The sequence below is a fragment of the Spermophilus citellus genome (assembly GCF_964194105.1).
Source record: "Spermophilus citellus genome assembly, chromosome: 3".
NCBI classification, from domain to species: Eukaryota; Metazoa; Chordata; class Mammalia; order Rodentia; family Sciuridae; genus Spermophilus; species Spermophilus citellus.
The window spans coordinates 202,136,234-202,164,191 of record NC_138184.1 but is presented as its reverse complement, the minus strand read 5'-3'; the positions used below and the strand labels follow the sequence as shown (position 1 = coordinate 202,164,191).

Sequence of the window (27,958 nt, the reverse complement as noted above, 5' to 3'; positions counted from 1 at the left end):
CTAGCAATTAGATTGTTCAAATTATATTATATGCATGTACAAATATGGCATAATTTGAAAAGAAAGTGATCATAACACTAGGAGCAACCAAGATATCTTTATTACGGCAGTGTCTGATTGACTGGAGGAAAAGAGAAGAGAGAGAGAGAGAGAGAGAGAGGGAGGGAGAGAGGGGAGAGAGGAGAGAGACCAAGAGAAGGGGGCCCGGCAGGAGAGAGTTTTTATAGCCAAATCTAATGGGGTCTCTGGGTCTGCAAGCTGCTTTTTTGGCGTACAGTGATTGGATTATACAGTAGTTGCTAAGGGTGTCATCTTCTGCTTTCAGGCAGACCAGGCAGGGGCTAGATGTGGGTTTCTGTTGCACCAGACGGGTGGGGGTCGACTGTTCAGCCTTGAGTGGGGTTGAGTGTTCAGACTTGAGGCAAACAAGTGATAAGGAACTAGACAGATGGGGGTTGAGTGTTCAGGCTACCCTGTAGCTAACATTTGTTTAGTCTGCTCTGCAACTAAAATAATTAATCCCACTATTATTATAATGCACCAATAAAAATTATTTTTAAAGAGTACGGTTAGCTTCAGATGTGGCTGAATTGGGGGCCGAAAAGTATAATCAATGTTTTATCTCCCCATGAAGCTCTTGAAACACTGTTATGTTTTGGAAATGAGGTGACTAACCCCCCCCCCCAAAAAAAAAAAAACCTCAGGCTAGAAGAAAAATAATTAAATTATGAGACTTTTAACCTAATCAGTGGAGTAATCCATTTGAATGGATTATTGGGTGGGAATTGCAGGCTGGTGGAATGTGGCTGGAGGAAGTAAGTCACTGGAGAGTCACCTTTGGGATTATATATTCTGTCCCTGGCTTCTTCCTGTCCCTTTCCGGCTCTCTCACTCTCTCACAGTGCTTCCTAGTTGCCATGAACTGAGCAGCTCTTCTCCACCACATCCTCCTGCTGTGTGGTGCTCTGCCTCACCTTGGGCCCAGAGCATTGGCTGAGACCTCTCAAATGATAAGCCAAAATAAACTTTTATTCTTCACAGCAACAAAAAACTGACAGACACACTACCACAAGCTATGTTTGATACACCAAGACTCCATCTGTCTTAGTCTGTTGCCTTGCACCTGCACATTCAACTAAAGAGGATTCTTGGCCCTAAAGCCAACTTTTGTTTAATGAAGCAATCTTATTCCTAGTGAAGCAAAGGGGCGGGCAATGTATTCATTGCCATTTTTAAGCCAGCATCTGATAAGAAACTTCTGTGCTTTCTAAATTCAATGGAAGTTACTAATATCCTTATTACCTATAAGTCTTGCATTGTATGAAAACATTATATAATAATTTTAATGGAATTATATGCCACTCTATGGCAACAGAACAAGTATGTAAAACATTATCTGTAATATTTTATTAAGACAACATTAGAGTGGTAGTCATAAACTATAGTAACTTAAGAATGCATGAAAAGAAATATGACATGCAAATATGATAAAATGAAGTAAGATGGCTCAAAAATCCAGTTTTCAACTTTTATTATAGGTCCATTGATTAGAATTTAATTGCACATGTAAAAAGATTTAAAGCTGTTATTTTGTCCATAATGTCATATGCTCCTATCATATTTAGTCCCCGAACTAGTTGGTCTCTTAAAGCAGCAGTAGTTAGCGATAAGTTATTTTCTGTTTTCCATTTCACAAATGCTTGGTAGGCTCTTTCATTTAATGGAATGAGGCTGAAAAAAATTAAAGTAACAATTATTTTAATTACTAATTAAGAACATTGTTTTAAATGACAGCTATTCAAATCAATTTACCAGATGAAAGTGAATCTGAAATTAATTGAGGAAGACAGACTACATGAAGGTTTAGTACAGAGTTGGCATTTAGAAAGTGAATGTTAGCCCCATATTATATCTTGCTTTCTTATAATAAGTCAACAATTTACATTTAATTCTCAAGATCTCAAAATAATAATTGTCAATTTTTCTTCACTATAAATTAGTACAATACTATACCACATGCTTTATAGCTGGAACTCACTTAATCCTCATGACTGTGCTCTTAGGTAACTGCATCTATTTTACCAGTTTAGAAACTGTAGCACAGAGAAATTAAAGGATTTGTCCAAAGTCACGAAGCCATCTGGGATTAAAAGCCAAGCAGTTTGTCCTCAGGACCCTTGTTCTTAATTACACTATAGGCCTCCCAACATGGATCACAAATACATAATAAACTAAAATCAATCTCTTACAGCAAATTAGAGTTTATGTTAAAATAAAAGTTTCAAAACCATGTGACATCAATATGACATAAATCAGAATATGAGACTAAACATGTACCAAATGTTGTCAATCATACATACCTCTTTGTAGGAATATTATTTTCTGATTTTACCAGGTTTAGTTTTTGACACAAAAATTCAAAATTTGTTTCAGTAATATTGTTGGCAACTATCTTGAATGTCTTCTCTAAGATTTTCTCTATATTTGAATATAAAAGAAAAATAAGCTATTTCTTTGGAAAAATACACTCTATTTTGAGTTAATATTTACTTATTTTCTGTGCTTCTATGAAATGTATCCAAAAATAAAAAATTAAGATACAGATCTAAAATGTACTGAAATTTGAACCATCTATTCTATTCTAAAATCTGAAAAATCCTACAACTTAAAATGCTTGTTTAAAGGATATTATAAGCAACTTCAAAGTGATTTCTTTTTTTTTTCTTCTTTTTTTTTTTTTTTTTTTTGGTGGTACTGGGGGTTGAGCTGAGGGCCTCGTGCATGCAAGGCAAGCACTCTACCAACTGAACTATATCCTCAGCCCAACTTCAAATGACTTCTGTGTATTTTAATTCTCTCAGGATTTTAAGTGAATTTGACTCCTTGCTTCAATTCTGACTCTTTTTTATGTGCTTATGTATGAACCACACATCTTGAGAAACGAAGATCATATCTGCTATAAATATGGAATATACATATACATGTATATATGTATACATATATATGCATACACCAAATATGTATATATGTGTGCCTATGTGTGTGTGTGTGTGTGTGTGTGTGTAAAACAATGTTCTTAATTAGTAATTAAAATAATTGTTACTTTTAATTTTTTTCAGCCTCATTCCATTAAATGAAAGAGCCTACCAAGCATTTGTGAAATGGAAATCAACATATTCACATCACTTATTTAGTAAATGTTGGCTTAAATATTAGTGTTTTTAGTTGTTGGGTTTTTTTTAAAGCTTCCAACTACTTTGAACTAGATTCATTTTTTTTGTTGATCATTGTACTATGAGAACTTTCAAGAACTAGAGCCAGGTACAGTGGCATATACCTATAATCCCAGGAATTCAAGAGGCTGAGGCAGGAAGATCTCAAGTTTGAGGCCAGCCATGGACAACTTAGTGAAAACCTGCTTCAAAAATAAATAAATGAAAAGATAAATAAGAAGGAAAAAGGGGGCCGGGCTTATGGTTCAGTGGTAGAGCACTGGCCTAGTATGTGTGAGGCACTGGGTTTGATTCTCAGCACCACATATAAATAAATAAAGTGATGAGTATGCTTGTACAGGCTCCTGATTATGTAGGCAAGGTAGATGACAAAATGATTTGGGGGACAGTGTCAAATATTCAAATTCCCCAAATCTGGATCAATTGACAACTAAAAAAAATTTAAAAATTAAAGAAAAGGAAAAAGGACTAGAGGATCTAGCTCAGTAGTACAGCACTCTGGGTCAATCCCCAGGACAAAAAAAAAGAGAGAGAGAGATTTCCCAGCCCCTATAATTATGTCAAATATGCTGTATTTTTAAAAATTATATACATAACTACTAATCCCTCAGGGTAGGTTTTATTCTAATGATATAAGAGAAAATTCCAGTACCCTGAGTAAAAATTTCAAAGAGGGACTGAGTCCATGATTGATTAATTGCAAAATAAATATATATCTCATTCTGACTTCCTATCCTTGCTGTGTGCCAATCCTGCAGTATGAAGGCTCTCTGAGCACAGAGAAAGGAGATGAATATTGGGGGTTGTCTTGTTTTTTTGCTGACTTTTGCTCAAAAGCCATTGCTTATGGACTATTGCATTATCTGCATAAAGACTAGATTGATTCTTCCTCAAGAATTTGAGAAATGGAATATTAGCAAGGAGGTTCAATCATGTGACTTGAAAGCCATTCTCTAAAGTATGATACAAAATAGAAATACATTATGGATCCTTGGAAACCCTGAACCTTTATTTTATTTTAATAGCATCAGCATAAAATGACTCCTTTTTTACAATATTAATTAGCACAATCACCCTGCACAGCAAGTTAAAGACAGCTACTGTGACTTTTAATTTTGTCACTTGAATTTCTTCCATCAATGAGGTCTAAGTCTTGCAAAAGCTTCTGAATAGTAAGCCATGTACAAGAATGTAAAAGGTGGCATAAAAAGGACTATACCTTTTTAGGAACTATCTCTCTAGATGATGAGTATGCTTGTACAGGCTCCTGATTATGTAGGCAAGGTAGATGACAAAATGATTTGGGGGACAGTGTCAAACATTCAAATTCCCCAAATCTGGATCAATAGTTATTGGTCTATAACAGTAAAACTGGAGGACCAAAATCTGAATTGACTCTAAGGGGTGATAATGAGTCACAAAGTCAGAGAGTCCTAAGGAAAAGCCTAACTGTCAGGAACCTAACCACAGGGAGAGAACTGGACAGTGAAGCTTCCTTCCCAGGGATTTGGAGAAACCAGCTCCATCTAGTCCAATGAGAGGGTGTTTAAATCAGGCATGGTGGCGCAGGCCTGTAATCCCAGCAGCTTGGGAGGCTGAGGGAAGGAGTTGTTCAAGCCAGCCTTAGGAATGGCGAGGCACTAAGCAACTCAGTGAGACCCTGTCTCTAAATAAAATACAAAATAGGGCTGGGGATGTGGCTCAGTGGTTGAGTGTCCCTGATTTAAAGGATATGGACTTACTCTTGGAGATAATTAGAAAATACAATGGAGTGCTCCAGGACAGAGGGGATGAAGACTGTTCAAGTGGACCCCACACCAACTGACCGCAATGGAAATGATCTGTGGACTTCCTTCAAAGCAAATATGTCTTTTAGAACAACTATCTGGTAAAAACAGATCAGAAATAAAGAAGTCTATATATGGATTCTCTGAGTATGGCCACAACCATAATGAAAAACCTACTGAAGGGCGTTAAGGTGAATGGATAAGTAACTGCCCACCCCCTTAATAATATCACCATTTCTAATTAACGCTGCTCCCAGGGAGGGAAGTTAAGGAAAAAAAAATAGGGATATAAGGAAAAAAAGAAAATCAACATTTTTATACCTTATGTTATTTTTACCCCATATGGATGTCCCTGTTCAAAGGCATGATGTATATGGACCTGGATTAAATAATCTAAATTTTTAAAATAAACTCCTAAACTTCAAAAAATGATAAATATGCTAATGTCTTTGCCAGATTGATAGTCTCCAAAGTAGGCTATCTTTTAATTTATAGATAATACCAGAAAATTACTTACAAGAAAATCAATCACTCATCACTTACCATCTCTTTCGTCTGCCCTCTGTAGATAGCTTGCAATAGTATGCAACTGTTTCCCTTTACAGATTTCCATGGGAGGTCTCATCAAAGGATTGTCATCAAAATTTATCTCCTCCAGGGAAAGAAGACTACAAATGGCACTGGGCAGATCTGTCAGATTATTTCCTAGTTAAATAAAAAGTATAATTAATTATACCTTTCTGTAAATTAAAACTATGGAGACAAATAACAACTATTTGTGAAGAATCTATTGTCTTGGCAAGTATAAGAGGACTCTCACAGTGCTTGTAAGTTGTGAGTTCTTACTTATGTCCATGTGCTACAAGTGAAAAGGAGGGAGTATAGGAACAGCAGTGATGCCTTTTTATTCTGTGGGTGGTAAAATGGTCAGGAGTCCTTCCAAGGTAGTAAAGGACTTTATAGAGTAAGTATGTTGGTAATTTTTAAAATAAGCCTTTTATTTAGAATAATTTTAGATTTGCAGAAAAGCTATATAGTAGTGAGTTCCTATATACTCCTCATTATTTTCATTTCTTCTACCATTATTTCGTATTACCATGTTACATCTATCCAATCTAAAAAAATCAATACTGGTGCATTACTATTAATTAAATTCCAGACTTTTTGGATATATTAGTTTTTCCATCCATGGCCTTTTTTTTCCAGAATCCATTCCCGGATACCACATTGCGTATATTTATGTCTTTCTAGTCCCTCTGCTTTGTGACAGTTTTTCAGTATTTTTTTTTTATGACCTAACAGTTTTGAGGAGTACTGGTAAGGAAATTTGTAGAAGGTTCTATAGTTAGAATTTTCTGATACATTTCTCATGACTAGACAGCATTTGGGGTTTGGGAAAGAATACCAAAAAAGTGAAGTAACCTCATCACATTGTATCAGGGGTACCTGATTTCCACATGACATCACTAACCTCTGTCATTGGCTAACATAGTATCTACTGAGTTTCTCCAATGTAATGTTATGATTTATTTTTCCTTTCCATACTCTACTTTTTGAAGATGAGTCATTAAGGATTGACCATCCTCAATAGGGCAAAGGTATTAAGTTCCACCTCCCTGAATAAAATTTTTCAATACCACCTTAATTCAGTATAAAACTCACAAAAAAAGTAAAACTATAGTAACACAGAATTTATAATCACTTAGAAGACATAAAGTTTGCCTTTATATTATTTATATATTTTAAATATATATTATTTATAAGTATGAATTTAAAAACCTGTTTCCTTTTAGTGAAGAATGGTATTTAGAAATCAAGATGTGGGAGTCATATGGTACGTGTCCATAGAATTTTATAAGAAACTACCAGTTTTTCAGAGTGATTATATCATTTTGAATTCCTACCATCAATATATCAGTTGCAGTTACTCCATATTTTGACAGCTCTTGGTATTGTCAAGTTTTGTTTTAGCTATTCTAATAGCAATATTTCATTATAATTTGCACTTCTCTAACACTAATGAAATTGAGAATATTTTCTTGTGTATATTTTCCATTCATCTATATTGTTCATTATATACTGGTTCAAAATTTATACCAATTTTTTTGAATTGTTTGCCTTAATTTCAAATTATTTTTAAAAATTTATTCAGCAAATATTTTCTTTCAATCTGTGGCTTTTCATTCTCTTCTTTTTATTCTCTTCATAATACCTTTTGAAGAGCAGAGGTTTCTAATTTACTAAAATCCAACATATGAATTCTTTTTATTTATATATGATGATTTTTTTTTCATTGCTGGCAATTGAACTCAAGGCCAGGCAAACACGCTCTACCACTAAACTACATCCCCAGCTACATCCCCTGCTGTAGATTGTGTTTGTTTTTGTTTTTTTTTTAATATATAACATTATTTTATTTATTTGTTTTTATGTGGTGCTGAGGATCGAACCTAGTTCCTTGCACGTGCTAGGTGAGCACTCTACCTCTGAGCCATAACCCCAGCCCCTGTAGATTGTGTTTTTAATGTTGTAGCTAAAAAAGCTTTGCTAAGGTTACAAAGATTTTTCTTCTGTTTTTATCTGGATGTTTTGTAGTTTTAGATTTTACATTTAGGTCTGTGATTCATTTTGAGTTAATCTTTTTTTATGGTGCATGGTATGGATGAGTTTTTTTGTGGTTGGTTTTTGTTTTATTTTCTTTAGGATTTTGGACACATATTTTTTAGCCCTATTTGTGGAAAATATTGTTCTTTCTCCATTGAATTACTTTTGTGCATTTAAAAAATCAATTCAACACATATGTGTGGGTCTATTTCTATACTGTGTTCTGCTCCATCAATATTTACCTCAAATATTGTCATGTTAATACCACACCATATTCACTAATGTTGCTTTGCATAAGTCTTGAAATCACATTATGTGAGTCATTCATTTTGTTTTTCAAAATTGTTTCAGATATTTTAGTTTCTTTGACTAGACATGGGTTTTAATATTTTTTAATTCTGATGGAGACTGAGAGCTGATCAAACTTGCAGAAAAAGAAACACTACTCCTTCCTGTTCTCTCTTGACGCTGTCCTAACTAAAAAGCTGCCAGAGTACTGTGCTTCCAATTGATAATTCTCCAATAGGCCAGAGAATTCTGGAGGATTTTTGTTTTTGTATTTTTTTGTTTATTTGTTTGTTTCTCATGCCGAAATAGCAGGTGAATGGAGTTTGTCCTACACTTGAACAAAATAAAGAAACTCCCTAAAATACAGTAAAATGTTGTCATAATACAAATGAAGAAAACCTCAATGCAGGATTGAGTTATTGAGACTCATTATAAGTTGCTATGAACGAAATGGTTATGAAATGCCCCAATGCATAGCTGGATAGCTAGCTTTCTCTGGAAGTTCTGAGTCTCCAGGAGACCAATGTCAGTTTCATTACATGGGACTACATATTGGTGCACCACGAGTAGGGTACTCTACTACTGGTACTGTTCGGCAAAAATACAAGCATTGTTTTTCATATGGAAATCCTCTAAATTTAATAAGGTGTGGAGCACTGTTCGTAAAAGCTATGTCCAACTAAAAGACATAATCTCATACTCAGCTGTTCACGTGATTAGCTGGTACAACCACAATGGAAATCAATTTGTTGAAATCTGATAAGTTTGAAGATGTACATATGCTCAGATTCAGCCACTCTAGTTATAACTTTATGCCCTAGAGAAACTGGTGCAGTTTATACTGAGAAAATGTACAAGAATGTTTGTAAAAGCAAACAAATTGGAAATAACTTAGTTGTCTACCACATGAAAATGGATTGTTATGTAAACATTCAATTGGATATTACACAGCATAGAAGGAATCTTATATATGTTAACATAGATTCATTTTAAAAATACAGTGAATGTGGGCTGGGGTTGTGGCTCATCGATATAGCACTTGTCTAGAACGTGCAAAGCCCTGGGTTCGATCTTCAGCACCACATAAAAATAAATAAATTAATTAAATAAACATATTATGTCCAACTACAACTAAAAAAATAAATATTAAAAAAGGAATATAATGAATGTAAAATTCAAGTTACAGAGTGATCTATATAGTAACAATTTAATAAGATTTAAAAATTCAATAAGATACCACTTTTAAAAAAAATATTTTTTAGTTGCCAATGGACCTTTATTTTATTTATTTAAATGCAGTGCTGAGAGTGCCTCACACATGGTAGGCAAGCGCTCTACTACTGAGCCACCACTCCAGCCCTAGGTACCACTTTTTTGATGGAGAAATGTTAGTATAAAAATATGGCTGAAAAAAGATACACACCAATTTCAGTGTAATAGTTACTTATCATTTAGAAGAAGCACAAAAAAGTGTCAACTCTATGTCTTAACAATAAAAATGTCTCAAATATTATACATTGTTAATATTACAAAATGTTAGCATCCTGTATCTGGGAATATACATAAAAATTTATTATTTTCTGAAAGTCTGAAATATTCCATAATAAAAATTGTTAAGAAAACTATCAATCTAGTTATTCCTTATACTTTGGAAAATCTTTTCTGATATCTTTAGAGTGAATTATATGCTTTTTATTCTATGTCTTCTTAATTTTAGTTTATAATATAAACTATTATATTATATTGTTTTATATTAATAGGGTTCAGGAGTGAGAGTAGGGAGCCAGCAGAGAAGGAAATGATGAGAAAGTGATGAACTAAGGGTTGTGTAGGTGTGTGTGTAGAGGGAGGGATGAGGTCAGGTTCAGAAAAAGAATACTGAATGATTGGGTATAAGCAGAGAAGACAAAATAGAAATGCAAAATGCCTTCACCTTACCCAACTGGATTATAAGCTCATTGAAGACAAGAACTGAATCTTATACTTTGCTCTCATTTCTGTAGCGAGGCTAGCCATCTCCCTACACTGGGCACTTAATGTGTTATGTTGTCTGTCATTCTGTTTTTTGTTAGCAAAATGTATAACTCAGACATTAACATTCTACTTATTGATTATGACTGACACTTACCTTTCATGTTTAGTTGCTTGAGATCTTTTAACGATAAAAAAGATGGTGGAAGAGAACTTATTTGATTGTTGTTAGCGTATAAAGTAACCAGACTTCTCAATTCCCCTATACTTTTTGGAATCTCTCTGATCGCATTATTTGAGATATCAAGTTTTTTAAGTTGAGTTATATTAGACAGTTCATCTGGAAGTCTTGTTAACTGTAACAGATTAAACAATTATGGTTCATTAATCCATAAAGACTTGTATGACAAACGTTTTCTAAAAATCAAATGCAAGGAGCGAGTTTTATTTCTTTGTTTTTTGTTTTAGAAAGGAGATATTTTCATTCTGTCACAGATTCTTTGTGACTCCCCCTCCTAGCTAAAAATCCACAAGATAGTGTGAGATATCCAAGTACCTCCGTAATCTGACCAAAGCTACCAATTCAACCCTGTGACTGGCTAACCACCTTCTTCACTCTCCCAACTTTCAGTGTTCGTTGCCTCCCAGTCCCTTCTTCTCTTCCTAAATCTGACCATGCTTTGGCTTCTTTTCTTCCTGAAGTCTGTCTCAACTACTCTGTTTCACATTTGATCTCTTTAATCCTTACTTTCATCATCTCCACTGTTTACTAGTATGTTTTCCTTAGATCCTTAAATGACATGAAAGGCATGCTTCATACTTTTTGTGTATGTGTTTCCAAGCACAATGCATTTTCAGTAAATGTTCAATAACAGAGTCACATAGCTGGCATTATGGCCCAGATAAAATTTCCTGTACAAAAAGTGTTGTGAAATAACAGTATATATTGAGATACTGATAAAACAAAGAAGCAAATATGCATATTTAGAAAGAATAAGGACATTGTGAATGCTTTTGTTCTATAGGTAAATAAAAGAATTTTGAATATGTAGGTCCCTCATAAATACCTGAAAAATGAGGTTTATAATAAATATTGTGCTAAGTGCACTTCCACATATGGAAGTAGTCGTCTAAGGCACACTCACTGACTTTAAGAAGATTAAATTTTGCTCCAGGGAACAAAACATATACATGTGAAACAATCAGGCAACAAATAGTCCAGTGCTAAAAATAAAGAGTACAAGCAATAACAGGTATATGAACATTTAGAGACGGCGAATCAGTATAAATTAGAGAACTAAAGGAAAGCTTCAGGTAAAAGATGAAACTTGAATAGCCTCTTAAGAATGGAGGCTGGGGATATAGCTCAGTTGGTAGAGTGCTTGCCTCAAGGCCCTGGGTTCAATCCCCTGCACCACAAAAGAATGAATAGGATTGAAGTTACAGGACAGTTAAAGCAATACAAATATTATGCATAAAAAAGGCAAGTGAGCTTAGGAGGTGGCACATGTCTGTAATCCCAGTGGGTTCAAAGGCAGCCTCAGCGAAAGCAAGGCACTAAGCAACTCGGTGAGATCCTGTCTCTAAATAAAATACTAAATAGATCTGGGGATGTGGCTCAGTGGTACCCCTGAGTTCAATCCCCAATACCCATCCCTCCCCACAAAAAAAAAGGCAAGTGAGAAGTTGATCCGTAAGGAGATGTGATGGGAAGCAGAGGAAGATACATTTGGATAAAGAGCACTGAAACAGGCTATTGCAAGACTTGTTGGCTAGCCTATGGAGAAGAGGCTAGATCATCATAGGTAGAATTTCCTTCAAATAAAGATTCTTTAACTACTTGTTCAATATTTATTAGAGGAAGTGTCTGAGAACTATGTGAGGATAGAACTACTGTTAAAAGATTCCTGTTGGGCATCCTTGTCTTAGCAAAATAAAAGCCCTTTGATTAACCTGAGGCATCTTCATTAGATGATTCTTAAAGAGATCATTTGTTAGATAAATTAATCTTTTGGGCATTTGATAACTCAAGGGGGTTATCAAAATGATATTTTCAACCACACAGGATATTCTTATTGAGGAGTTTTTGTAATATATATTTATATATATTTCTTGTTATATATATATTTATATATATATTCTTTTTTTTTTTTCCTATCTGGAGATCTTTGAAGTGATGTTGCAAAGATGTGGACTGGTGCCTTTGGCAACCACACACTTTAAGTAGTCATCCTGGATTCCTAAAAGGCAGTTATCATACATTAAGAAAAGTTCTCTGGAATGAAGTCTGATAGTTTCCACAAGGCCTGCTAACAAGGAGATTGCGTCAGAGAAGATAGCCAGGAGGCTTCTGGTGTAATAGAGGCATGAAGCAAGTGATAACCTCAGGCCAGGATAGAGTCAGTGGCAAGGAAATTGGAAAGCATGGGACTAGAGCACTGGGTCAAGGCAGCACCCGCTAGATATGGGGTTGTGTGCAGGTAAATGACAGCATGTGTGGTGAGATTAAAGAGTTAGTAGAAAAGAGAATTTTTCGGACACAACCTTGGAGAAACAAGTAAGATCCAGGAGGAAAGAGTGAGAGGATTATAAATTACTCAAGGAATTAGCAGATGATTAACAGATATTCATTCCATTTTAAAGGTCCTGAGCTACATCCCCCGCTTATTTACTTACATATTTATTTATTTTTCAGAAAAAGTACTTGGAACTAGGGTTTTTAGGAACAGACTTTGGGGAAATCTTGATTTGTATAATCATACAGAATTAGCAATAGCAGAAAATCGCTGTGGTTACTGAGATCTTAAAGTTTATCAGTAAATTTTTGATTTTAAAAAGTATTTCCAGGGCTAGAAGTACAGCTCAGTGGTAGAAGAATGCTCAGATTGCACAATGCTCTGGGTTCGATCCCCACTGCCCTCCACCAAAAAAAATACTTCCATAAAATTTATTCTTCAAATATAAGTAAAATGAAATGCTAAACTATAAAAACATGTCCTAAAAATTCTTCAGGGAAATCTTCCTAAGGGAACAGTCAAGTTGAATCAACATATGCCAGTAGTTTTATTGTGATAGAATGTGCAATGATTTTTTTTTTAATTTTCTCCACTTTAAAGGTTTTCAACAGTCTGGGGCTGGGGCTCAGTGGTGAACACTTGCCTAGCATGCGTGAGGCACTGGGTTCAATCCTCAGCACTACATAAAAATAAAGAAATAAAATAAAGGCATTCTGTATATCTACAATTACAAAAAAAATTTTTTTAAAGATTTTCAACAGTATTTATATGACATCTATAACTTTAAAGCTTATTTTACAGTAAACTGAAATAAAAAGAAATCTGCAAAATTGTCAGCATTGTTGCACACTGCATTTTTTAAAATATTATTTTTAGTAATGAACACAACATTTTTAAAAATATTTTTTTTAAGTTGTTGATGGGCCTTTATTTTATGTGGTGCTGAGAATTAAACCCAGTGCTTCACAAATGCTAGGTAAGCGCGCTACCACTGAGCCACAACCCCAGCCCACAACATTTTTATTTATTTATTTTTATGTGATGCTGAGGATCAAACCCAGTTTCTCACACATGCAAGGCAAGCACTCCACCACTGAGCCACAACCCCAGCCCTGCACACTGCATTTTAATGAAATATTTTCCTATAAAGTGATTGTGTTGAGAAGTATAAGCCATGTTTTGGTGGGGATTGGATGGACTCTATTCTTAAAAAAATAAAGCATTTTGACTCTGTTTAAAACACATGCATATGAATATACATGTATATGAAAATACATTACACCTTAGATTCTGATCCCTTCTAGTCCCTCTTGCCCCACAAAGTCGAAAATACCAGTTTCTTACCTTTTTCCCATTGATCTGACTTATATTTAGCTCTTCCAGTGATTGAAGTTGGCACAATTCGATAGGAAAATATACAAATTGATTGCTTGAGAAGTTTAATTTCTGGATTCTTTTTAAATTACATATCTCTGAAGGTATTGTCTGTAAATGGTTTTCTGAAAGATCAAGTACTTCCAAATTTTTTAAAGTACACAGTTCTCTGGGGAAAGTTTCAAAGGTATTAGAGCATAAAATAAGTATGTGGAGTGATACCATATTGGAAATAGATGATGGAATTTTCCCTATTTGGTTTTTACCAAGATCCAGGTAACTGAGATTAATAAGAGAACATAAGTACTCAGAAAATGTGAGGAGTTTGTTTTCATTAAATTCCAAATGACGCAGTTGTTTACTGAAAGATATATCCACGGGTATTTCTGAAATAGAATTTCCATTACAACTCAAATAATAAAGTAACTCTAGTGCACAGAGTCCTGCTGGAAAATATGCTATTTTGTTATAACTCAATTCAACCTTAGTAATTTTTTTACAGTTTTTTACTTCAATGGGAACATGTGTGATTATATTTCTTGAAAATTCCAGGCTATGTAAATTATTAAGATGAAAGATACTTTCAGTTATTTTTACTATGTTATTTCTGTTTACATGGAGTATTTTTAAATATTTAAGCTTATGGATGTTCTTAGGAAGTTCTGTTAATTGATTATCATTAAGACTAAGGCATTCCAACAACACACAGCAGGAAATTTTCTCTGGCATATTTTTCAGTAAATTGTTATCAAGTACAAGAATCCTCAGTTCCCTGAAGTTCTCAATTTTGTGTGAAATATCTTCCAATTTATTGTCAGCCAGTTGGAGTTCTTTTATTTTGCGTAATTGAAAAATTTCCACTGCCAAAAAGGTAAGTTTATTGTGAGCTAATAAAAGTTTTTCTAAATTTTTAAGTTCCCTAATTTCTTTTGGCAAACTGCCTATTAGGTTTCCAGTAAGATTTAGTGAAATTAATTTTGGAAGAAAACATAGAGCTTTAGGAAATATTGTTAATTTATTATATTCCAGATTGAGCACCCTCATGTTTTGCAAACTAGGCAGAGTGTCTGGTATATGTCTTAACTTATTTTTACCCAAATTTAAAATTTCTAAGTTTTTAAGATTTTCTAAACCAGAAGAAGGAAAATTATCAATGTAATTGTTATTTAAAAGGAGTTGCCTTAAATTCCCAAGTTGTGAAATTTCTTTAGGTATTTGTGATATTTGATTATGACTGACGTTTAATATTCTTAAATTATAAAGTAGCTGAATTTCAGGTGGGAGTGATGATAATGCATTTTCTTGCATGGACAGAATTTCAAGGCCTAGCATGTCACCTGAGCCTGCCACTTGAAAAGTTTTTATTTGGTTTTTGTCTAAGTACAGATATTTTACATATTTGATTTTTAAAATGTTCTTAGGGAATTCTTGTAAACCCTTGGCCTCAAGGTTAAGCGTAAAGTCATCTGACTTAAGGTCAGATGACTGATTTTCTTCAGGGACTTGTGAACTAATTTTTTCTGCTTTTTCATGAGATTGGAAGTGAACGAAAACCTGATAGTCGGAAATTGTCTCAGTTACGGGTTGTGATGAACTTTGTGAAGTTGCTGGTTTTGACAGTAGGCCGGCATCACTAGTTCTTGTTTGAGAAAATTCCAAATTTTTTTGTTCTTCATTTCTGTTAGTCTTGCTTTCAGAAGAAGAACCTGACTGTAATGTATTTTCTATAGGATATGTTTCATAAATCTGGTTGAAAGGTTTCCAGTAGTAAGAAGCTTCATTTAACTCATCTGATGTTTTGTTAATGAATTGAGGCTCCTCTGCTGACTGCCTTGATGGATTAATGATATCTTCTACTTCTGCTGAAGTGTCCTCCTCTTCAGACATCTTATTGCTGGTATGTTTTGTACCAATTCAAGATTATAACTGTAATTTTCAGATATTTTTCTTTGAACCTACAAAACAAGTGTTGATATTAAAATAAGAGGTATAATAAATGTCAAAATTACAAATGAATTGTAACACAACTATTTCATTTCACAGGAATAATTTAATAAATATAAAATACATTCATAACAAACTATTTTATATATGATTCCTGGTTAAAGATAGTTTATTGATTGTATAAGTTTTATCACATATTACTTTTTTTTTTTTTGGTACCAAGGATTGAACCCAGAGTTGGTGAACCACTGAGCTACATCCCTGGCCCTTTTTATTTTTTTATTTTGAGACAGGGTGTTGCTTAGTTGCTTAGGCCCTCACTAAGTTGGTGAGGCTGGCCTTGAACTTGTGATCCTCCCTAGCTATCACGTTACTCTTGAAATCACATTAAAATTATAGAAAAAGAATGAAAAAGATCAAAGAAAATAACAAGGAGACATAAAGCACTGAGAGAATTTAGCACATTTTTTAAAGAAAAGGGAGGGCCTGTGGCTTTAGCTCAGTGGTAGAGCGCCTGCCTCACATGTGTGAGGAACTGGGTTCGATCCTAAGCATAAATAAATAAAGATATCTATCTACAACTAAAAAAATATTAAGAAAGAAAGAAAAGGGATAGCCAGTGGCCTATTGTGTTGCATGTAGAAACTACCATTCACATGGTGAATATGAGGTTTACATGTGGTACTAAGTGCCTTTTTCTAACAAATTCAAATGTTATGGCAATTTTCCAATGGGTGGAAGTAAAACGTCTTAAGGAAGAGGATGTTTTTTGTAGGAATCCCTTTATGCCTTGGCATGGTAGTTACTTCCTATATTTATAATTTTTGCAGTAACAGAACTATTAGTATGACTATTTACCTTCTCAGTTCTCCCATATTCTTGTAAGCAACTCTGTATATTAAATCCTATCTATTCAACTGGTATGGTTTTAATATTTCAAAAAGTCTCCCAGAGCACAGGGGTTGTGGCTCCGTGGTAGAATGCTTACCTAGTATACACGAGACACTGGGTTCAATCCTCAGCATCATATAAAAATAAAATAAAGATATTATGTCTACCTAAACTAAAAAATAAATATATATATTTTAATGTCTCCCAGAGAATACAAAAAGGGAATTTTTTTCCAGGTTTTTTAATGAGGTGGTAGTAATCTTGGTATCAGCACCTAAAAAGGACGATATGAAAAAGGCAATTTTATTCAAGCACAAAAATGCAAAAATTCTAATCATTAAAAAACTGTTCTACATATTACAAATCTAGTAATATATAAAAAGGCTGATATTTCATGACTAACTTGAATTTTTCCCAGAAATGCAAGATTGCATTTTAACATTAGAAAATGAATGTAATTTGCCACATTAAGAGATTAAAGGAGAAACTGTGGGTGTAGCTCAGTGGCAGAGCATGTGCTTATTAACATGCATGAAGCCTTGGGTTCAATACTACATCAAAACAAACAAAAAAGAAATTAAAAGAGAAGGACCATATAATACAACAATATATGCAGAAGCACTTGATAGATTACATTTTCTTTTTTTTTTTAATTTTTTTTAATATTTATTTTTTAGTTCTCGGCGGACACAACATCTTTGTTGGTATGTGGCGCTGAGGATCGAACCCGGGCCGCACGCATGCCAGGTGAGCGCGCTACTGCTTGAGCCACATCCCCAGCCCGATAAATTACATTTTCATTATTTTAAAGAAAATTTATAACAAACTAGGAATAGGTGGAAATTTCCTTAATCTACTAAAAAAAATCCATTAAAATTCTGTAATAAACATTATACTCAAGGTGAAACTCTGAAAGCTTTTCTTTTTTTCTTTTTTAAATATTTTTTAGTTATTAATGGACCTTTATTTTATTATTTATTTATAGGCAGTGCTGAGAATTGAACCCAGTGCCTCAGGTATGCAGGCAAGTGCTCTACCACTGAGCCACAACCAGAGCCCTGAAAGCTTTTCTTTGAGCTTTGAACCACCAAAAGGTTGCTCTCATAATTCTAGTCCACATTGTACTGAGATCTTAACCAGTGGCATAAGGCAAGAATAAAGGGTCTAAGGTTTATACAAGAAGAAATAAAATTGTCATTAGTCACAGATAAAATAGAAAATCCAATAGATACAGATAAATTATTAGATCAGTAAAAACATTAAGTAATGTTGCTAAATACAAAGTAAATACAAGTCAATTTCCTTTTTATTAAAAAAATTTAGTTGTAGATAGACATAATATCTTTATTATTACGTGGTGCTGAGAATTGAACCCAGTGCCTCACATGTGAGAGGCAAGTGCTCCACCACTGAGCTATAACCCCAATTTTATACTAGCAAAAGGGAGTTAGGAAATGAAAGTTCAAAAAGGCACTATTTACAATCAACAAGAAATATCAAATACCCAGGAATATATTGAAAAACCAGCCTCTACCTCAGAGCAAAGCCTGTCTAAGGAAGGGGGCGTTATCCTTGTCCTTCGAAAGACAAGGAAAATTGGAAGAGAGTCAAGAAATTAGGTTTTTTGTTCCATTGGCCCAAGTTAGGTTACATACCCAACCCTGAACCAATGACTGGTTCTGGAAACTAGAATAATGCTGTCATTTTAGATAGTGCTATATGGCTCATCCTAGAGCCTGGGCTAGCATTTGCTTCCCCTAAATCACAGGAGCTCTATAGGGGAGATAAAGCAATCCAAAGGAAGATCAGATGCTGGAGAGGCAAATAGGATGTCCTCTTCTTAAACCCTTAGCCACTTCTTAGAGATAAATATTGGTGAATATTACCCATATACCTTTTTTTTCTGGGATGAAATTGAGACTTTAATAGGTAGCATCATTGTCCCATAAGGCAGCCACACATGGTTATTTCAATTGAAATTAATTAAAAGTTAAATAAAATTACAATTCAACTCCTCAATCACACCAATCATATTCCAAGTGCTGAATAGCTACAAGTGGTGAGTGACTCCTTTTTGAGCAGTGTGGATATATATCTAACATTTCCATCATTATAGACTATATGTAGGCATTAACATGCACTGATTTGAAAACATCATTTGAAAAACTTCGTGGCAGAAAAATACTCCATTGAAAGAGGTGCCATCAATTAGCCATTTCCGTACAAGCATTTAAAAAGGCTACACAGCTAAATAACATTCTGTAAATGTATATGAGAAAGTCTTAATCTGTTAATTCTCACAAGTTTCAAAGAGTCTCATTTATCTGCGCGTGGTGGTGCTGGCCTGTAATCCCAGTGGCTCCAGAGGCTGAGGCAGCCTCAGCAATGGCGAGGGGCTAAACAACTCAGTGAGACTCTTGTCTCCAAATAAAATACAAAATAGGGCTGGGGATGTGGCTCCGTGGTCGAGTGCCCCTGAGTTCAATACCCAGTACACACTGTCCCTCCGCCCCCCCCCAAAAAAAAAGAATATCATTCAAAAAACCAATATTGCCAATACGGTAGGAAACTCGATCTAAACTCTGTTTTAACAAATATTAGTATAAGATAAATAAAGACCCTATGAAATTTATTGCTTATCCTAAAGACATGGTCATTCAGGGAGCCACAGACTTTTTCACATTGTGCAGCATCAGCAAATTGTTTCCTAGGGGTGTGGGGGGGAAGGCCACTTAATAGAGGGGCGGGGTGCAGAATGCAAACACGTGAGAAGAGGTGCCCAGAAGCATGAAGAGGGGAGTGAGTGTCGGAGGAGCTGGGAGAAAGCAGAGAACCTAGGTGGGGGTCCCAGGAGGGAGGAAGTAAGTGGCAGTGCTGGGCCTCACCTGGGGCTCCTGGGGCCGCCGCGGCTCCTTCGCTGGGTCGGCAGGGGGCGCGCCTGGCAGAGGGTCGGCGATGGCAGCAATGGCTGAGGCGGCTGCCCAACCCAGACACTGGCTCGGGCCCTGGCTCCCACAGCCCAGACCCAGAGAGGCCGGGCCGGGGTTCAGCCGCACCCTCTGCGCGTTTGTGAGCTGGCCCTGGGTCACTTGAGGATGGCCGCCGGGAGGCGCGGGGGCCCGCGTTCAGTTCCCCAGGAGGGAGGTGCGCCGGCCGCCGGTGGCGGACCCCAAAGGCGCGTCAGAGTCCTCAGTTTGTTGACTGGAATCTCCCCGGAGACTCACAGCCCGCCCAGAAGAGGCCGATTTAGTCAGTCTGAAGGGTAGCCCGGGCAGCAGGTTCTAACGAGCAGCCAGGACGCACGACCTTGCTCGGTCCTCAGGGTCCCGGGTTAAGCCACCCGAGCACGGCTTCGTGGGATTCGTCGCTGTCCCAGGTGCTTCAGGGGACGTTATCTTCCGGCCTGATTGCGGAGTCTGCGAACATGATTAACAGCAGGCGGTGCAGGCACAGTGAAAATGACACCTAGTGACGGAGGACTCAGCTTTGCACTCTGCAGCCGAACCTAACGGAGTCCACCCTCCTTTATGTTGGTTACTTGGGAGTCACTCTTCAGGCACAGTCAGGCTTCCAAACCACAAACCCGCCTGAGGGCGAGCCCTCTGGGCGCAGGAATAACCGAGCACGCTCCTCTCGGGGAGGTGAACATCGTGCGGTGATTTAAAAGGCATCCCTGAAACCTCGACGGTTTGGAGTTTGGGAAGCAGACCTGCCCTAGCGGCTTATTGGGGAGTGTGGGCCAGGAGAGGTAATTGCGCTTTGAAGAAGCTGCGCTGGTAATTGTGACCCTCCTTGTTCCCATCACCTAAACAGCTGGACAAGTCAGGGTTACAACAAGATTTAGTTCCAGCCCAATATAACCAGAATACAATATTCATCAGAAACATGTACCATTTATAAAATATGAGCATGTAATTGAAGAAGTATATATAGAGGTCTTAGGGGAAAAACTTAAAAAGGTTTTGTTTGATTACAAGAGTAAATAAATACAAGTTTTAGTATGAAAGAAATACTTTTTTTTTTTTTTTTTGGTACCAGGGATTAAATCCAGGGGCGCTGCCATTGAGCCATGTACTCAGCCCTTGCTCGGTCCTCAGGGTTCATTTAGATTAGAGACAGGGTCTTGCTAAGTTCCTTAGGGCCTCACTAAAATGCTGAGGCTGGCTTTGAACTTGCAATCCTCTTGCCTCAGTCTCCTGAGCCACTGGGATTATAGGTACGCACCACTGAGCCCAACTGAAATAAAGTATTTTAAAGTGTCACTTGAATTTAAATTTTTTTCATTTGAAGAATTGTGCATTTATCTATGATATGCAAATTCTATATTCAACGATGTTAGCATTAGAATAAAATGTGTATTTCCTATTTCCAGTTATATATATGTGTGTATATATATTTGTTTTAATTAGTTATATATGAAAGTAGAATGCATTTTGACCCATCATACATAAATGGAGTCTAATTTATTTATCCGGTTGTACATGATGTAGAATTATACAGGTCATGTAATCATATACACACATAGGGTAATAGTGTCCGATTCATTCTACTATCATTCTTACCCCCATCCTCCATCCCCCTTTAATCCCCTCTGTCTAGTTCAAATTACCTCTATTCTACCCCCTCTTATTGTGAATTAGCATCCACATATCAGAAAACACTCAGCCTTTGGTTCTTTGGGATTGGCTTATTTTGCTTAGAATAATATTCTCCAGCTCCATCCACTTACTGGCAAATGCCATAATTTCATTCTTCTTTAAAGAGGAGTATTCCATTGTGTATATATACCAGTTTCTTTACTCATTCATCTGTTGAAGGGCACTTAGTTTGGTTCCATAGTTTAGCTATTGTGACTTGAGCTGCTATAAACATTGATGTGGCTGTGTATTCGGATTTTAAGTCCTATGGGTATAAATGTAGGAGTGGGATGATTGGTCAAACGGTGGTTCCATTGCAAGTTTTCTTAGGAATCTCCATACTGCTTTCCATAGTGGTTGCACCAATTTGCAGACCTACCAGAAATCAAAAACTATTCTGAGATTCCATTTCACTCTAGTCAGAAGGGCAATCATCAAGAATACAAGCAACAATAAATGTTGGTGAGGATGTGGGGAAAAAGTACATTCATACAATTGCTGGTAGGACTGAATTTATATTTTTGATGAAAAGTAGAAATGAGCACATATCACTATCAACATTTCAAGGTGATGTTTAATATATTCTTAGTGTTAGGACACATAGGGTAATGGTGTCTGATTCATTCTACTATCATTCTTTTTTTATTTATTTTTTTTAAAGAGAGTGAGAGAGAGAGAGGGGGACAGAGAGAGAGAGAGAGAGAGAGAGAGAGAGAGAGAATTTTAATATTTATTTATTTTTCTTAGTTCTCGGTGGACACTACATCTTTGTTTGTATGTGGTGTTGAGGATCGAACCTGGGCTGCACGCATGCCAGGCGAGCGCGCTACCGCTTGAGCCACATCCCCAGCCCTACTATCATTCTTAGTGTTAGGACATCTTCAATGCCTCATTTAATTTTTGACTTGCATTTGCAGAAGCCCTTGTTCTCTGCAGGGCAAGAGACTGCCTGGGCTTGGTGGCTGCCACCTTGATAAAGAGACAGCCTTCCTTGTTAATAGGATTGTTGGCCCAAGGCTTTTCCTAGTCTTCTTTCCAGGCACCTCCAACTTGTTCTCAAATAATTTCTGGAGTCTGGATCACCATAATAGTTCACATCACCCCCAAATTTCAGTTTTGAATTTAAAGGTAAATAATGCAATTAACTTTGGAGAATTTATGAAATACAATGATACTTCCTTTTAGTGTGCTATTCATGTGGATTGAATTTGCAAGGTTTTCATTTGCCTGTTGTCTAACAAAACTTGGTAACTATTTGGAAATAAATATGTTAGTGTTCCAGAAGTCTGTGGATTATTATTACTATTTTTTTAAACAAAGGGCATTAAAAGCTGCTACTTAAGGTGCTTACCCCCTTTATTCAGGATAGGGAGAGAAGGGAAAAACAAATCTTGATTCCAAATCTTGATTTGGAAATCTGTATTACCCCCTTTAGAATACGAATAGCTTTTTTCCCTTTTCTTTTCACCTTTTACTCCTTTGTGTGTGTGTGTGTGTGTGTGTGTGTGTAATTGAACTCAGGGGCACTTAATCACTGAGACACATCCCTAGCACCCCCTCCCAGGCCCTATTTCTGTATTTTATTTAGAGACAGGGTCTCACTGAGTTGCTTAGCACCTTGCTGTTGCTAAGGCTGCCTTTGAACTCTAGATCCTCCTGCCTCAGTCTCCTGAGCTGCTGAGATGAGAGGAGTGAGCCACCATTCCTGGTTCACATTTTGCCCTTTTAAGAAAGAGCTTAAATACTAAGTTTATGACTTGTGGGATTATTGTTACCTAAGTATTGTCTCAAATTTTATTTAGAACTTGAAAGTTTCAAAAATATTTTTGTCATGGTAACTCCTAAAATAGTGCTTAATCTATCTTGGAAATTTTCTATTTCTGAATCTTTCCTTGGTATATAATAATGTAAATGTGAAATGATGTATTCATTTTAATGACTGATTATAATTAAGGAAGGGGGAATGTTGTTAATTTTACTGCTTTTTAAACTATTATATTTCATAAAATATTATCTGGTAGATGAACAGTCATAAATTTAAAAATAGTGAATAACATGTAAGCCAAAGTTTTGATAAAATCCAACTTTTAATTACATAGTTAATTATTTGTTAGTGAATTGGCTGAAATAAAGACCTAGGCTGGTTTTTTCTTTGTCTTAGTGGTTAGCTGTACAAAACTAAATTTAATATTAATTGAATGCAAACAATCAAGAAAGGAAAGATGGCACATATTTTGACACTTGGGTAAGAATTATTCATTCATTTTTCTATCTGAAGATGATTTATCTTTTCAGGTTTTTTCCTTTCCATTGTCCTATAGATACATATTCAGTAATTACAAACAAAATCATCAGCATCTATAAAATAACTGAGATACATGCTATTAAAACATCACATATGTTTAATCCCTAGCACCAAAAAAAAGAAAAAATCACATAGCAGATTCCAAAAGTCAACAAACAATTTGCTAATTACTGGTTTGAGATTATACTTGCTGTATTTGCTCTTATAATGAGTTCATGGTTGTCCTAGTTTTCTAATAATAATACAATATCATGGACTGAGTGCATTATAAAGAAAAGAGATTTATTTTGGTTCATAGTCCAGGTCCAAGGTCAAGGGGACATACCTGGTAATGGCTTTGCTGGCAGAGTACTGAGGTGGGATGGAGCAAAATATGTAAGAGGTCTGGGTCTGTAGCTCAGTGGCAGAGTGCTTGCCTATCAGGTGTGAGGCACTGGGTTCAATCCTTAGCATGGCATAAAAAACTAAACAAATAAAGGCATGCTGTCTATCTACAACTATAAAAAGATATGGAAGAAACAGGGAGCAAGCACATATTGTGTCTATGTTCAGGTCTCACAGCGTCCCTTTGTTTTTGTACCAGGGATTGAACCCAGGGGCATTTAACCCCTCAGCCACATCCCAAGCTATTGGGATTACAGGTGTGCATTACCACACCTGGCTTGTTCCCTCTTCTTATAAAGCCATCAGTATTCAATTGGGGGGGCTTCATTGTGATGACTTCATCTAATTTTAATAATTTTCCATAGGCCCCACCTCTAAGCACCATAGTAGGATAAAGTTTCTGCCCTCCTTAATACCTCACAATGGAGATTAAATTGTAACAAGAGTTTTGGAGGGGACAAACCATATCAAAATCTTAGCAATGGCATGATTACATAATTCTGCAACAACTATGTAATTTGCTATGCTCTGGGCAAGTTGTTTTAAAAATAATTGCTTTGTATATACTGCATTTTTAACAGTAAAATTTTCCATTTTTATGGTACTATTACAAAACTCTCTTCCCCTTGCAATTGTAGGACATACAATTTACTTCCTAAGAAAGCAGGGGGAATTGTACCAGTTAAGCACTGTAAATGAGAAAATGGGAGCAACAGTTTCATCCCTAGGTTGTCCTCACAGGGGATCATCAGGTCAAAAGGAGTAAACATATTTTTAGACTGCTTTATCAGAAGATTGAACCAATTTTCAGTACCACTCAAAACACATTCTTCAGCATTGCCTCAGTCCTGTGCCATCGTTAACTTTAATTAATTTAATTGTATTATTCCTTACAATTTTAACTACTTTTGTGGTGAGCTGTTTCTGCGGACTGTGGTCACCATTACAAGATGGCGCTGGCTCCGCTGTGGTCTGTAACAAACAACTCCTTATTTGGGAGAGTTGGCACATGGTTTTCTAACACCCTATGAGAAAGCTCCCCGTAGCAGCTTCGCATTGGGGCTTGGGATGCTTTATTAAGGCTGGGAGGGGCATCCGAGGGAAGAAGAAGAAATATCAAGGACCTGAATAAACGGCTGAAAGAAGATTCCTGTTGTTGCGTCTTCCTTGCGGGCAAGGGGGTCGCGACAAGTGGTGCCGAAACCCGGGAAAACCAGGACTCTCAGTCGTCAGGAGTGGTGCACCAGATCGTCCCGGAGAGTGGGACCCCATCGTCCCGGAGAGCGGGACCCCATCGTCCCGGAGAGCGGGACCCCATCGTCCCGGAGAGCGGGACCCCATCGTCCCGGAGAGCGGGACCCGCAACCAAAGCGGAATCAGCTCCTCTACAAAGAAAGAGAGAGCCTCATATTTTATTGCAGCTGCACTGTGTACTTTCACTTTTGTTTTCTGTGTTTCTTTTGTTGCTGTGTCATCCCTTTACATTGACTCTCTTCGGGTCTTTCTCTGCCAATCAGCTGACACCTAGTGACTGGCAACAGCTTTGCAGGGCTGTATTGTCCGGAAGGGAATTTTTTTTGTTATGGAAAAGTGAAAATCAAGAGAGGTGCCGCGAGCTAGCCCGAGTCAATCAGAACGCCGGCTTCCCACGGCGTAACCTTGAAATGTTAACAGGCTCGGGACAATATGCTATCATAAATCAGCAAATTAATTATGATCCTGGGGTCTATGCTCAGATAGCTACAGCAGCGAGTGTAGTTCCAAGTTTGATGCTCAGGAACGCCCACTGCAGCCGGGAAATGGGAACAAGGGCCCACCCCGGGCCCCGTATGCCAGAGTGTACGGGACGGTCCAGAGACAGAACAAGCTGCTACTGCAGTAAGATCTTGGCCAGGCGGGGGAAAATGCAGACAAAATCAAACAAAAGGCAATCGGCTAGGAAAACTTGGGGAACTTTTGCCCTGAAAATGGGCAGCGGACTCCATGTTGTTTGCATCACCATGGTAACCATGGGGTGCCTGGCCGGAAGAGCAGCTTCCTGGTCCCACCTCCCACACTTTTGCGGGCTTCCGATTGGACAGGACTTCTAGTCCCGCCTTCCAGCCACTAACCTGTTTTGCTGTGTTTCAGATTTCTACCGGAGCTACTCAGAGCCTGTACTTTTTCTTTATAGTTGTGTTACTAAATAATGTTCTATTGATGAGAGATATCAAATATGCTTCTTTATATTTTACTTTTAATTTTGGAGGTCATGAGGATGCATTTGCTTGCCACAGGAACAAGCCGGCAAAGTTCCTGTGATGACCAAAAAATCCTTATTTTCATTGCTAACTATAAAAATAAAAATGTATACTCAAGGATCTTATTTCAGTTACATCAAGTGACGTCACATAAAAGAGTGCACTCCTAGTTAAAAATAAATTAAAATGGATCCAAATATTTTAAGACCACGTGGTTACATAAAGTTAATACAATTATAAGTTAAGTTCTTATTCTTACTATATATTTTTTAGATATTTAAATAACCTATATTTGTTAATCTATAAATTAATTAGCACATGCCTAATTGATTAGTTAATATATATTTGCCTAATTGTTTTTCTTCAACAGGAAACCCATAATTTATGTTTTATATTTACATTTATCAGATACTCTGCCTTTTCAGTTACAGATGTTTGAGATAAATGTGTTTACTATAAATTTGCTTTTAAGTGAAAATACAATCAAGTAGTTTCTAATTCTCAAAGCTACTATTTAAACTCATAAGATGATAAATTATTATAATTATTTCTACAAAATATCTAAGGGTTTTAACTATATTTTCATTGATATTTCTTATCAAAGTATAATAATTTGTTTATAGATTCTAAGGTTTTCAGAAATTGTTCCAAAGTATATTTTTTTTTAAAGAAAAAGATGTTCCAACAAAGAGAAAGCACACATGGATCCTAAGAAGAAGAAAGAAATCATCTTTGGGTAAAATAAGGTCTTTATATTCATTTCCCTAAGTAAAAAAGATTTTTATATTGTTATTTAAACAGATGAAAAAAAAAAAGGGGAGATTTTCATATACTAAACTGACTATAATTAATTTAAGGGTATTTCAGTTTATTTTCCTAATTTAACTATACTAATGTGAGCAAAAATTTTGTCCATATTTTGACATGACAAACACCTATTAAGATGTAAGTTTATTTCTTTAAAGAAAGATCCTTATTGCCTAATAATTCTTACTGTTTAAGATAAAGATTAATTTTGGTAAATAAATTCACATTGTTGATTAAACATTAAGTATATTGAACTACTAACTTAAACCCCTGTATGACTTTTTGAGAGGAGACCCCTCACTCACCTCCCTGTGAAAACCTACTCCAAAAGCCTTGAAGGCACTCAGGTTAATAGAAACAGCCTTACAAGAGATGCAGGTTACCCAGATAGATTATTCTATACCCTTATCATTTATAATCCTGCCATCAAAATTAACTCCTACTGGAGTGTTTTGACAAACAGGTCCCATCTATTGGGCCCATTTACCCGCTTCTAACTCTCGGGTGATAACTCCCTTTTATGAACTAGTGTTAAATTTGATCTAGAAAGCCAAATATTTGGGTGATGCATTGTTTGGAAAGACTTTTTGACATTCTCATTCAACCTTATACCCAGGATATGATTTTAAAATTACAACAAAAACATGATCTTTGGTGTCTCTTTCTTTGTAATTTCAAAGGTAAAATTGATAATCACTTTCCCCGACATAAACTTCTAGAAGGCCTTAAAAAATGTCCTATTATTTTTCCTAAAATTATTAAAAGGGAACCTATCCCAGGAGCTCAGACTGTTTATACAGACGGAGCAACAGGGGGGTTTGCTGTTGCTTTTGATGGATCTCAAGTAATTCGACACCCTGTTCCTAAACTGCCTGCACAAAGATCAGAAGTTGAGGCTCTAATTATGGCCCTTAAACTTTACAATTCCATCCCACTTAATGTGTATACTGATAGTCTCTATGTTGCTAATTTAGCCT

General features: G+C 36.3%; 1 protein-coding gene across 1 annotated transcript; it reads right to left on the bottom strand.

Moving 5' to 3' along the window:
• Window positions 1-1,547: 1,547 nt before the first annotated feature.
• On the bottom strand, window positions 1,548-15,660 carry LRRD1 (leucine rich repeats and death domain containing 1; the record flags this gene model as incomplete). Its single annotated transcript, XM_081287301.1, has 5 exons — window positions 1,548-1,731; window positions 2,361-2,478; window positions 5,564-5,725; window positions 10,041-10,239; window positions 13,744-15,660. The coding sequence occupies 5 exons, from the start codon at window positions 15,658-15,660 to the stop codon at window positions 1,548-1,550; spliced, it is 2,580 nt and encodes an 859-aa protein (XP_081143427.1).
• Window positions 15,661-27,958: the final 12,298 nt, after the last annotated feature.